Raw genomic sequence first — 11,954 nt, forward strand, 5'->3', positions numbered from 1 at the left:
GCCCATTGTGTCTCGGGCTTAAAAGCCCGGCAGTGGACATCGTTAAGGCCGCAGCACAGACTCTTGCATAACGCATAGTGCATAAGCGAATCAACTAATCAGAATCTTTCCTTTTCTTTCATTCCATGGAAAAGAAGAATTTCGATTGGTCGATTCCCTTATGCACTATGCATTATGCGTTATGCAAGAGTCTGTGCTGCGGCCATTAGGTACATCCTGTCTGTAAACTCCATTTATAAAACGTATATCAGCGTTAAGCTGATGCAAGCGTTGCAGTCCAATCAGAGTCGAGCTAGCTTGACGTTGATTGGACCGCACGCTTGCGACGCTGCGATGCGATCAATGTAGACCAGCTGATGTATATTAATATATATTATATATATTAATATATATAGCAGATATATATTAATATTCCAAGATATAAAAATTATATATAAATAAAAGAATTTTTCATATGATCAGATTTTCTATATAATTTTGTTACTTTTTAAAAAAAATTTTTACATTTTTTATATAAAACTTATTTCAGAATTTACATATCTGATTAAGGCTGCAGCACAGACCTTTGTATAATTCATAACGCATAGGACAAGTGAATCAACCAATCAAAATTCTTTCTTCTGTGGGATCTATAATAGAAATCGTAAGGTCGCAGCATGCCAAATATCATACTGGAAACTTCAGTAGGTAATTTCCTGATTATATCTAACTTTGTTTCTGTAAAAAAATCTAGGAACGCTCCTAAATTCTCCTAAAAGCTTCCATGTCTTCCGTGTAGTCCATGTGACTGCCAAATGTAGAGTGGCTCTCTCGGCGATTCTGATGCATATTTATATAAATTCCCCCTACTACCTCCTTGCCACCTCTCTCTTAGTATGTACTTATTTTCAAAAATGTGGTAATGATCATGAATTTTATGTATGTAATAGCATCAATAATATATGCGTATACTAAGGATGATCATTTTTCTCTAGATTTTTTGCCCTTTATTTAATACACAACAAGTAAAAGTTTCAAGCCTATACTGATCTTAGATGCTTAAATAATTTCTATGTGAATTTATATACTAAATATGTAGTCATTTGTATTGTTATTTTTATTTATTTACAGTTTTTCAGTACACTTTCTAATAGGATGCCTGATTGAGCATCAAATTATTAAATTGCTTGTCAGTTTAATTTGTGATATTACTATAGTAGTTTAATTGCGTTTATAAATTTAAAAAACCAATTTGGCGCTTAGTTCAAATGACTACGATTAATAATTATAAAATTAATATTATATTATTATAGTTAATTATACAAATTTCGTCATGCAAATCTTTAGATTGTATCGTTGATCATTGCGCAATTGGTCATTGCACCGACACTGATAAAACAAGCTAATGTACTGCCACATACATATGCTTTTTTACTTCTATTTAATATACACAATATTATCTGATGATTCATTATTAAAAATTAAAAAAACTGTGCTAATGCAGTAGTATATATCAGGATACTAATTTATATGAAAATCAATCAACACACATATTATTCTCTCTCGATGGTTTATTGAGAAAATTGTGTTTATAAAATAATAACTTTGGTAAGACCATTAGAGGAATTTCATATGTTAAGTTTCTCTCCTTCTCACACGTTAAATCTTTCATGACAAATGAAACCGATCGCTGGGAAAACATAATGGTTTGCGCTTTAACTTAAATTAATTACTATGCAACACACATCGTTTTTACTTTAAAACGAAAATAACTTACATGATGTATACCTAACAAGTTAGTAAACTTAGTAGGTCTCTAAAAGTTTCAGGTATTGGTCACTTAACATACAATCCTCCTTATATATATGTATATATAATATATATTTGTTTAGGAAAAAACACGATTCTCTTATAAAATTATTCCAAATGTAATAGAAACTTGCATTAGATATTTTGAATTTCATTGCTCATTAAATTTATTCGTAAAATGTACTTTATCTTATAAATACTCGTTATTGAATAAAAAATAACGTAAAAAAGATTCTGGAAGTAGATTAAAAAACGACATATAAACCATTCAATATATGATCGATAAATATGTATCGATATATATTCGAGCATTATCCAATAAAGTACATTTAATAGATCTATATAATGACGGAAAATTAGATCGTTGATTTTCGAGACATGCATAATACATAAATGTTTAATGAATAATAGAAGTTTCGCTTCTAACGAAAAACCGATTTCTATGGTTAGTTGAGTCGGGACTAATTTACACGATTGCTATGATTCTTTATCTACATACGATTTTTGTGTTTGTTGAATATCCTTAATCTAAATTCAAATCCATGTTCAGCTTATGTTTCATTCTCACCGTCAAGTTGATAATGATAACGTCGAAGTGCGGCTAGACGTAATCTCTCGGTTTCTAGAGCTTGCTCCAATTCTAGAATTCGCACTTGTGCCTCCATTTCGAGCCGTTTAGCTTGATGTAAACTTAGATTAGACATATCTAAATCTTCTGTAAAATTCAGATATAGGAGTATTAAGAATATTAAAAAATAGTGCATACGACGTGGCATAATAATTTAATGTGTTTTCAAATCAAATACCATTTTCCTCGACAAGATGATTGCAGCTTTTAGCAGTCGCCACAACGTTCGCTGTAGCTTGAGTCACTTCTCTCGAAGCTTTAGAGAGTTCAGTCAAATTAGTACTATTTCTGTCAGCCTTAACTCTACTAGCAACTACCAATTGCGCGGTAGATGCCGCAATGCCTTGTGAGGCAACAACCAATTGCTCAAATTTGCCATTGCCTAACACAACTTTATCTGCTGCTTCTCTGTAATAATACGTATATATACATAACTACGTTTCGAAACTACTAGAAAGACTAAAAAGACTACAAGACAATTAGAGTTTAGTACTTGACACTTACAATAAAAAGTTTGCGCCCATAGCAATCGCCTTTGCTGCTGAGATAAGACCCTCGGACCATTGATGATTACGTTTGTAAAATTCAGTAGCAGAGACAGTTCCCTAAACAAAATATTGTATTAAGATTTCCAATTATAACATAACTTTTTATGTCAATTATTTACCTATTATTTAATATATCAGATATATGCATAATATAGCTAGTATTTTCAAGTAATTGTTAAAATAAGTAATTGTTATCATACCCTTCCCTGTTCTACAATTTCCTTCTGCAGCAAGCGAGACTTCTGTACTAATTTTCTTATGCGTTTCATTAGATCCGTGCAAGAATCCAAGATCTGTTCGTTTACTTTTAATTTCACACCTGAGTCCGCCGCACGAGATTTATCCAACATATCCTATTAAATCGAAAAAGTTAAAGCTTATCTTCTTATTTTTTTATCGTGTAAGTACTTTTATCATTAAGCACCTGTATTTTTGCAACCGTTTCTTCAATAGCTTTATCCATACTCTGCAACTCGCTTTCTACTAAAGTCCCGATAATTTCCACGTTGTTCTGAGTACTTGATAATGTATTTATGAGAGACGAAATCTTTTGTAATTGACTTTTGACATTTGCAATTTGCGCAACGGTCATTGAGGACTTCTCTTTGATATAACTCAACATAATTAAACCTTGCGAACCTAACTGTTTACATTCATCGGCAAATCCTACAAGTGTACGACGGATCTTATAGAAAGCGGTAAAAATTATTATATTCCACAATATTTTGTAATTCATTCTAGACTGTCCGATACAGATTATTCTTTTGCCAATAGTTTCCACGTTCTCAAAGTAATATCTTGTCCTCAAATATTTAAAGCATTATCATGCAATCATAAAAAAAAACTTACTGTCAGCTATACCAATATCTGTCGATGTATTCGAAGTAGATTTTGCATATATTAGATAGAGAGCTAAAAAGTATGCACTACGTATAGCAACACGAATTAGCACTTTCCCCTTCGTTGTATCAAGCATATAATTATTATATGCCTCCTCCAAATCATTAAATGATTTTTCTGTCGGTTCTAATAAACTTCCGAGATAATCGGGCGTGCATGTTAACGCCGATATGGCCGGATTATCGATTGCATGCATTGCATGATGCAAGATAGATTCCGCTTCCGATATAGCATTCACTGAAATAAATAATCTTTTCTATTTCTGTATGAACTAATTTCAATAAAAATATTTATTCAATACACATATTCATTACTCACATAGTAAATCAAATAAAGCCGTATTAGCGTCTGTTTTCACTTGATTATGGGATCGTTCGGCATCAGTTTCCAAATTTACTATTCGTAAATCCAGCTCTTCCTTTTGTACCAGTAAATCATGGAGATCTCCTTCCAAGGCTGTTTTCTCGGACGTAATAAAATCTATTTTTGCTATTAACGCCTACAACAACAAATAGTAACAAATTTCTTGTCAACATATGTGACAGAATAATTAGTAATTAAAGCATTCATTAAAATCTTAATTTACCAAATTTTCGGTTTGGACAGCGTCGAGTTTCTTTCTTACATCCTCTAAATCTTCACGTGCTTGCGCTACTCTTTGCGTTTCTTGTTCTGTCGACGCTTGTCCTTGAAGCAACTCTTGCAATCGCTCTTCACCAATTCTTTGTCGAGTTCAGCTTTCTTTCATGTAAAATGTTGTCGTGAATAAAATGGACATGATAGATAACTTTTTTATCGCTGATATCTCAAATACGTACCTTTCTGATTAAACTGATATGTTCTTCTCTCAGCTTCGAGTAAACATCCTTGAGTTTTTTAAACTTTTCCTCTAATACTTCATTTTTTCCTTAAAAGATTTAACAAGAACAAAATCATTGTCAGTCATTTAAAAGAGTATGCACAATTTTTAATAAACAATGCTATCATATAAAATCGAAATTATAAATTAAAAATTGTACCTTCAATTTCTTGAACTTTTGTTAACGTAATTGCGTTTTCCTTCAGTAACTTCTGACAAGTTTGTTTCTCTGTTACAATTTCATTACTCTAGAATATTTGCACAGTATTAGTTCACGAAACGAAGTAGAATTATTAAAGTGTGAGTGACAAGCAGTTTGCTTACTTTAGTAGAAAGAGTCGATTCCAATTCGAGAACGCGATTTCTAAAATCCGCAACTATTTGTTGATGGTCCATTAACAAATGATTTACTTCTTGCCTTTGACGAACATTTTCTTGATATAAATGATCGATAAGGCTGTCTCTGAAAGAGTACATATTTATAAAAGAATAGATATATAAAAATAGTTATCGTGAGTGCTTTTTATTCAATGACATTAGTTGATACAACGTTCTATTTTTCTTGACATTTTATGAATAACAAAAACAGACCTTATTTATGTCGATTTGTATCATCAAATGGAATGCATCCTGTTTCTTATTTTTCAATTAAACAAAACAGAAAGTAATATAGAAAAAGAAAAAATGTCATACCTTTCCGCAAGAACATCAGGTGATATCGAGCCGTTCCGTGTATTCACAGAATCCAACTGATCGCCCGTAAATGATCCCGTATCAGATGTATCAATAAGGTTGTCTATGGCAGTCTCAGAATCTATAGATTCTTCGGGTGGAAGTACCACTATCGGTGTGACATACGTTCTCAATTCGGCTTGTATTAAAAAGTTAGGTGGCTTCTAAAATACGATAAATGTGATATAATGCATAAATTCTCTTATGTCCGTATCAGGCTAGAGATTGAGATTGAGATTGAATTTGACCAATCAATGTTCACTAAACTTGATATATCGATTTTCTTTCTCTCTTCCGTGATTGATTAAATTTAATCTCAATTCCAATCTTTAGTCTTATATGAATATTATTGTGTTAGTCAGTAATTAAAAACTTTACCTCAGGTAACGACGGAATTGCTATCAAATGCTTAAAATACTGCATATGTTTGATAGTATTGTAAAAGCTCTTCAGCTCATGAAATTGCTTCGAGAATCTATCGCGATGTCCTGTTAACGTGTCTGCCGGAAGCGCGCCGTGGAGTTTAAACAGGATTTTCACGCAGCAATCGTACAGTTGCGAAGCATCCTGAATACACGGAATTAAAGGTGCGAGTCGACACTGGCCGCATGGTGTCATCGAATTAGATCGTGATAAATCCAAAGAACCAAAAACTGCAAGTACAGATCTCAATGAACGTGCTGTTCTATGTAAAAAGTTTATATCTCAAACAAAATAATGTGCAATTTCTACCTTTCAAACAAATTAGGGCACATTAGTTTAGAGAGCGCGCTTTCAGCATTAATGCGCTATTCTATCTTTATCGTTCATTAGAAACAAAAAATAAGAATAAAATGCGCTAGTAATGTTGAAAGCGCGCTCCTAGAATGCAACTTAAAGTTTATCATTTTGAAGTACCTGCATGCTGTAAATTCAAGATGTCATCCATATAATCGAACATTTCAACCGACATCTGAAAGCTGAAAAAATAACAAATTATGCACATATCTGCCATTATATTTAATAAAGTTGTGCAAAAGACGTCACTCACTATATATTAATATCATTTTCTCCAATTGCTTCGAGCTCTTCCGGTGTTACTTGCAAATTCCCAGGTAAGCGCGGGTTCCGTTTATGATAATCTAATTTAGTTATTAGCAGTCTTGCGTACAGCTGTATGAGGCGACCGTAGCCTTCTCTGAGATGTTGCCAGAGTTTTCCAATATCTTCCAACTTGCCGCGATACCGTTGGGAATCAACGATAACCCGAGGATGTCCCTCGCGCAGTACTTTGTGCAGAACATGACAAAATTTCCACGCGACGATCTGATTCTCCTGCAACGGTTGTCTCAACATATACGTCCAAAAGATGCAGCCACTCTTCTCTCGAAATGTACCAATAATGGCACCTATTCGCTTATAAGGAACTTTTATCTTTCTCTCTTGATTGTGTATCTCTTGGATATATATTAATAATAAATACTACAAATATATAATTGTATTCTGGACTAGAAAAGGATACTTCGAACATGTTTTTCCTTCACTGGTGTTTCTGTGGCGTTTACAGCCTTCCCGATGCTAATACTCTATAAACAACAAACAATTATATGTTTGTTATAAAAATCAAGGATAAATAATTTCAATTTCACCTTTAGGTATCTAAACAACGTTTTCTTGTTAAATTTTTTAAAAGGGACACTCAGTGTCATCTACACAATTCCCAATTCATTCAGGATATGAGATAATTGTGATAATCCAACGTATATAGTGCGATCTCTTGACTCACCAGTTGATGAAGCTGTTTATCAGTCAGCGGTATTGTGGTCATGATGATAGCATAATAAATTTACGGAGACGAGGAAGAAAAAGATACGAAGGCGTGCGAAACGATACGCTAATTATCAGCGTATACAGATCGCGGATATCGTTCGTCAGTTCACAGATCGGCTCGTGTCATTTCCGGCGGACCATAGACCGCGACTTTTGCAGCTGCGTGTATTATCTGCGAAGCTGCAAGTTGAAAGTTATCGTTATTAGCAATTATCATGTGTAGGAGAAGAGAACGGTACACCGCTCTCGCGTTGTCCGCGGGGGATGGAGATTCGCGGGGGACAGCTGCTCGGAAGCGGGGGAGCTCCCTTCCCGAGTTGTTTGACCTCAACGGGTGCGGCGTACCTGAAGTCCCCGGGATACGGACTCCGCGCTCAAGTTGGTCGCTCTTGGCTCGCGATCTCCTCGCCGAGACAGCGGTGACATGTTCGCGTGATGACACACGTCGGGCCTATGTCCTCTCACGAGCGTGACAGCCGCGAGCGCGTCATTCCGCGTGCGACTCCGCTCCACCCATGGGTATCGATGCCACCGTCATATGAGCGAATCTGCGGAAACGTGACGATGGCTCGCACCGACCTTTCCCTCTCCGAATTTTTTTCTCTTCCCGTATCTTTCGCACGCGCCTACGACGGTCGAGCGTTGGAGGAATGACAGTTAACCGATGTATGTACACAGAGAGAGAATTGTGATAACAAATAACCACACGACACGCCACACCGGAAAACCGTTTATGGAGTACATAGAATGCCGTACGAACGGCGAATGCCACGATGGTGCCATCGAACGGCGGAGATCAAATATTTCTTTGAGGAGTTTCTTTTACCGACATGTTTTATATAGTTTTAATTTTAAATAAATAATGTAATAAAATGCTAAAAACATGTTTACAAATTTGTTTCGTGTTTAAAAAAATGTTAAATAGTGTAAAAATATAATTTAGAAAAATATTTGAAGTTATATATTGTCGATGAAAGAGAATTTGTAATAAGACGCGAATTATTTACTAATTTTGTTAGAATAGATAATATTCATTAGAGCTATCGAGATAATTCCTATCGAACTGTTTCAAGTCGTTTAATTGAATGAATCTAGTTACAACTAAACTTGACAACGGAGTTGTTAATTTGAGCATCGTTCTTGTTCGTTTATTTATTCTTGCTTTACGTCGGTCTTTTGAATAAGAGCGATGCGATCTCGTTGCTTTCTATTAATTAAGTGATAAATCTTGTAAGGCCTTACAAGTACTCCGAATACTTTTACTGTGAGATTACAAACTACAGCATATAAGAAAAAGAATTAACACAACTAAGACTAAGATGTGCGTGTATTCGTGGTATAGAAATTAAGGCCTCTAAAAATAAGTTTTACATTCTTACAATCAAATTTGTCAAGGTAAACTATATATTTGTTATTTCTAAAACACAACGTTAAACAGACGTTATTATTATTATGTTCTCTATGTTGTCTTTAAATAATAATAAATATTCTTGAATTGAACATTACGTGTGAATATCTCATTCTATATAGCTCTGAATATTTTCAATGATAAAATCTTACATATTCAGGCTCAATTAAATGTAATTTGACAAGATTGCAATTTGAGTTGTTCAACAAATTTCATGTTCATTCTTTCATGTTTTATATTATTACTGATAAATATATTTCCAGGTATTTTAATTTTAAATCGTTCACATCAACCATTTCTATATTTATTTTTAATAAATTAATCCTTTCACATAATCATTAAATAGTTTCAATCAATGCCTATAAACAAATATTTGCTTAATTCTTAAATTGTAGAACTAGAGGATATTATGTGCGTCTCTTACATTGTACTTCGCAATGTATTAATTAAAGAAACAGGAAAGATAACACGTAATCAACTTTCCCTCAACAATTTTAACAGTGAACAAAACAATATGTAATATACATATACAAGTACACAGCCATTTTCTATTATAATTGTAAGCTTACAATAGAAACATCACTTTCATTTTATAATTAATTTACAATATAATTAAATTAAAGTATCATAAACGCATTATAAACTTAGTAATGTAACATAAATATGCACAAACAATTGAATAAATTTAGAAACTGAACACTTGGTGCTATATTACTGTAAAGTAATTGTAGAATAGATTGTATAATGTACCGATAATTTTAGATTTAAATGAGTTAACTGCTACGCAAGACGCATAATAGATGCGATTATCATAATTTATTCCTCACGAGCGATAAGTCCATTAATTTCTGGTTGAAGGAATTCTGCTACAATAGCCGATACCATTTCGCTGAGAATGCATTTTAATTTGCTTAAATCCCTAAAATATTAAAATGATATATTATATAACGCAAAAATATTAAATTTTTACGAACAACTTTAAAAATAGGCTCTAGAATATACTATTAAATTACAATAAAGTACTATTAGAATTAAATGAAGTAAGGAGCGACAATGAATTATATTCTTACAAATAATATTTGCGAAAAACTTACTCTCCAGGTGACCCACATAACTCATTGTAGTATTTTATTTTGGGTTCTGTGCCACTGGTTCTTAATGTAGTAACTAAACCATTTTTGAATGTGAACGTGATCATTTGGCTAGATTTTGATACAGGAAGAACTGCTTTATTATCAGGTTTTGTATTGTCATATCCAGTTGTTAAGTCTCGAATACCAGTTATTATATATTTTCCTTTAAGGATTCCGGTTGGATACTGCATTAACAACATTAAAAACAGATTACATTGGAATCTTTGTAAAAGACAGAAAAAACATAAAAAAAAAGAGTAAAATTTTCCTATTTTATATTATGCATTAATGTTGTTTTATTTATTATTACTGAAATAATAAAGGAAATATAAAGAAATCTCTTTTTAGCTACAATTATCATTTTAGCACTCTGATTAATCCAGTAATTAAAAAAAACTTATCTCTTAAATATACTTACACCATACTTTCATCTGTTTCTTCCTCAAGAAACGGTGTGAGAGGATATAATGACAATATTACTGGAATAAATAAAACGGCAAGAAGCACGGAAGGCAGTAACGTCAATGATATAACAATCACATTTACGTACTTGTTGTATATAATTTTTTTTGTCATCTTAACAAGCATTGGCAGAGTATAAGAGAGAAAAAAAAAAGATAATGTAATATTTTAAGCAAATTTTTTTGGAAATAATTTTGCTTGATTATATATCCCAAACATATTAATGCACAACACAAATCAATTCATTAAGTACAAAACTTTCAATACACATCACTATGAGTTTACATTGCATTTATTATTATTTTATTTTATCACAGGAACAACGATAAAGCGCCACTGTCGATACAACTGTCGCCTAGGATGACACATGCAGAAATATATCGGCGCGTTGGTTTTATTACACTTTCAAAGCAGTTAGTCAATTTATGCTACCTCATGCATCACATATATTTATTGACCTTGCGAGCACATACTATTAGACGCAAATTAGAATACGTTAATAGTGAACGAAGCAATGTTCATTGTTACACTTGTAATAGAAAACTAACTTTATATAATCTGCTGTATCTCTACATCAAATATATTTTTATATTACTAAGAAAGATATCTATTCTTACTAATCAAAACTGAGATTAGATGTATTTATCAGACAGACTTTTTTACACATGTCTTAAGCGACATAATTACATACTATGCAATATTAAATTTGTATTTATCAAATTTTGTACAATTAATTATTTCTTTAAATATATTTTTTGTTGTACATATAAATCAAAGTACAAATGATGTAGATGGCAATTTAGGTAATTAAAATTAGGCATAAAATTAGCATGCAAACTACCTTTTTAAATTTTACTTAGGTGGAAGAAAACAATACCTTCTTAGAATATAATAGAAATTAAAATAGTACTTACTGTATCCGATTTGCTCGAATAATTCCTTAACCGTTCAAATATCGTTTTGATGGTATCTGGATCATGACATATCCAATAGGAATTATCATTGATATGATAACCATATCTATATATCATGGAATAAATGGAAATTGTCAACAATGTGTAAAATTTGTTTCAAACTTCACATAAACGTAATATAACGTACTCTTCATATATTTCCTCCAGCTTATCAGATAAAGTCAATCCTATCGTTTCAAGATAAGCTGCTAATTCAGCTACACGTACGCCAGCGCTGATACCATCCTTATCCAGGACCTTAGAGCCGCACATAAAACCTATAGCTTCTTCATATGCAAACAAGACGTCCTTATTATCTTTCATTAATTCTATAGCTTTGTTGCCCATCCATTTAAAACCGGTTAAAGTTTCCTATAAAAAAAATATTCTTATTTAAAACTTATTTCATTTAATAAGATTGAAAGATGTTAACTTTCCACTTATGTTAACTACAATATTTTAAACTAAGAAGCGCCACTAACGGTCTGAACATTAAGATGTTGAACTATTCTAAATTCATTTAAATGAATTAATTTCAGAAATTATAATTGCGTGCCGATATGATTGTCGGACTTTCAACGCAATCAAATCTGAAATATTAATAATCCCCCCAAATTTCCCAACTTAACTTATTTCATTTACAATAATAAGATTGAAAGACCGCTAATGTTAAACATAATGCTTTAAATTAAGAAGCGCCATAACGGTCAGAACGTTAAGATGTTGAACTATTG

At 32.6% G+C, this 11,954-nt stretch overlaps 2 protein-coding genes across 5 annotated transcripts in view; both read right to left on the bottom strand.

Annotated features, from left to right (window-relative positions):
* Window positions 1-2,103: 2,103 nt before the first annotated feature.
* On the bottom strand, window positions 2,104-8,015 carry Hip1 (Huntingtin interacting protein 1). The gene is given in 18 exon segments (XM_018460093.1): window positions 2,104-2,503; window positions 2,595-2,824; window positions 2,921-3,021; window positions 3,165-3,317; window positions 3,389-3,630; window positions 3,814-4,101; window positions 4,183-4,363; window positions 4,451-4,651; window positions 4,683-4,771; window positions 4,884-4,971; window positions 5,048-5,186; window positions 5,417-5,619; window positions 5,834-6,108; window positions 6,353-6,414; window positions 6,486-6,843; window positions 6,957-7,020; window positions 7,221-7,444; window positions 7,610-8,015. Coding segments are annotated over 17 exon segments (2,880 nt in total). The 5' UTR covers window positions 7,263-7,444; window positions 7,610-8,015; the 3' UTR covers window positions 2,104-2,339.
* Window positions 8,016-9,369: 1,354 nt separating this feature from the next.
* The window catches only part of Pgm2a (phosphoglucomutase 2), an 8,158-nt gene continuing 5,573 nt past the window's right edge, over window positions 9,370-11,954 (bottom strand). For 3 of the 4 annotated variants that reach the window (XM_018460570.1, XM_018460560.1, XM_018460551.1), the window contains exons 7-10: window positions 11,369-11,592; window positions 11,182-11,287; window positions 9,767-9,990; window positions 9,489-9,591 (exon numbers count right to left, since the gene is read on the bottom strand). In XM_018460570.1, coding sequence (XP_018316072.1) covers window positions 9,489-9,591; window positions 9,767-9,990; window positions 11,182-11,287; window positions 11,369-11,592 — 657 coding nt within the window. Of the gene's footprint in view, window positions 9,592-9,766; window positions 9,991-11,181; window positions 11,288-11,368; window positions 11,593-11,954 lie in introns of all 4 variants that reach the window. The other variant, XM_018460578.1, reaches the window with a different exon arrangement.

This window comes from Mycetomoellerius zeteki, unplaced genomic scaffold (assembly GCF_001594055.1).
Source record: "Mycetomoellerius zeteki isolate Tzet28-1 unplaced genomic scaffold, Tzet1.0 scaffold119, whole genome shotgun sequence".
Classification (NCBI taxonomy): Eukaryota; Metazoa; Arthropoda; class Insecta; order Hymenoptera; family Formicidae; genus Mycetomoellerius; species Mycetomoellerius zeteki.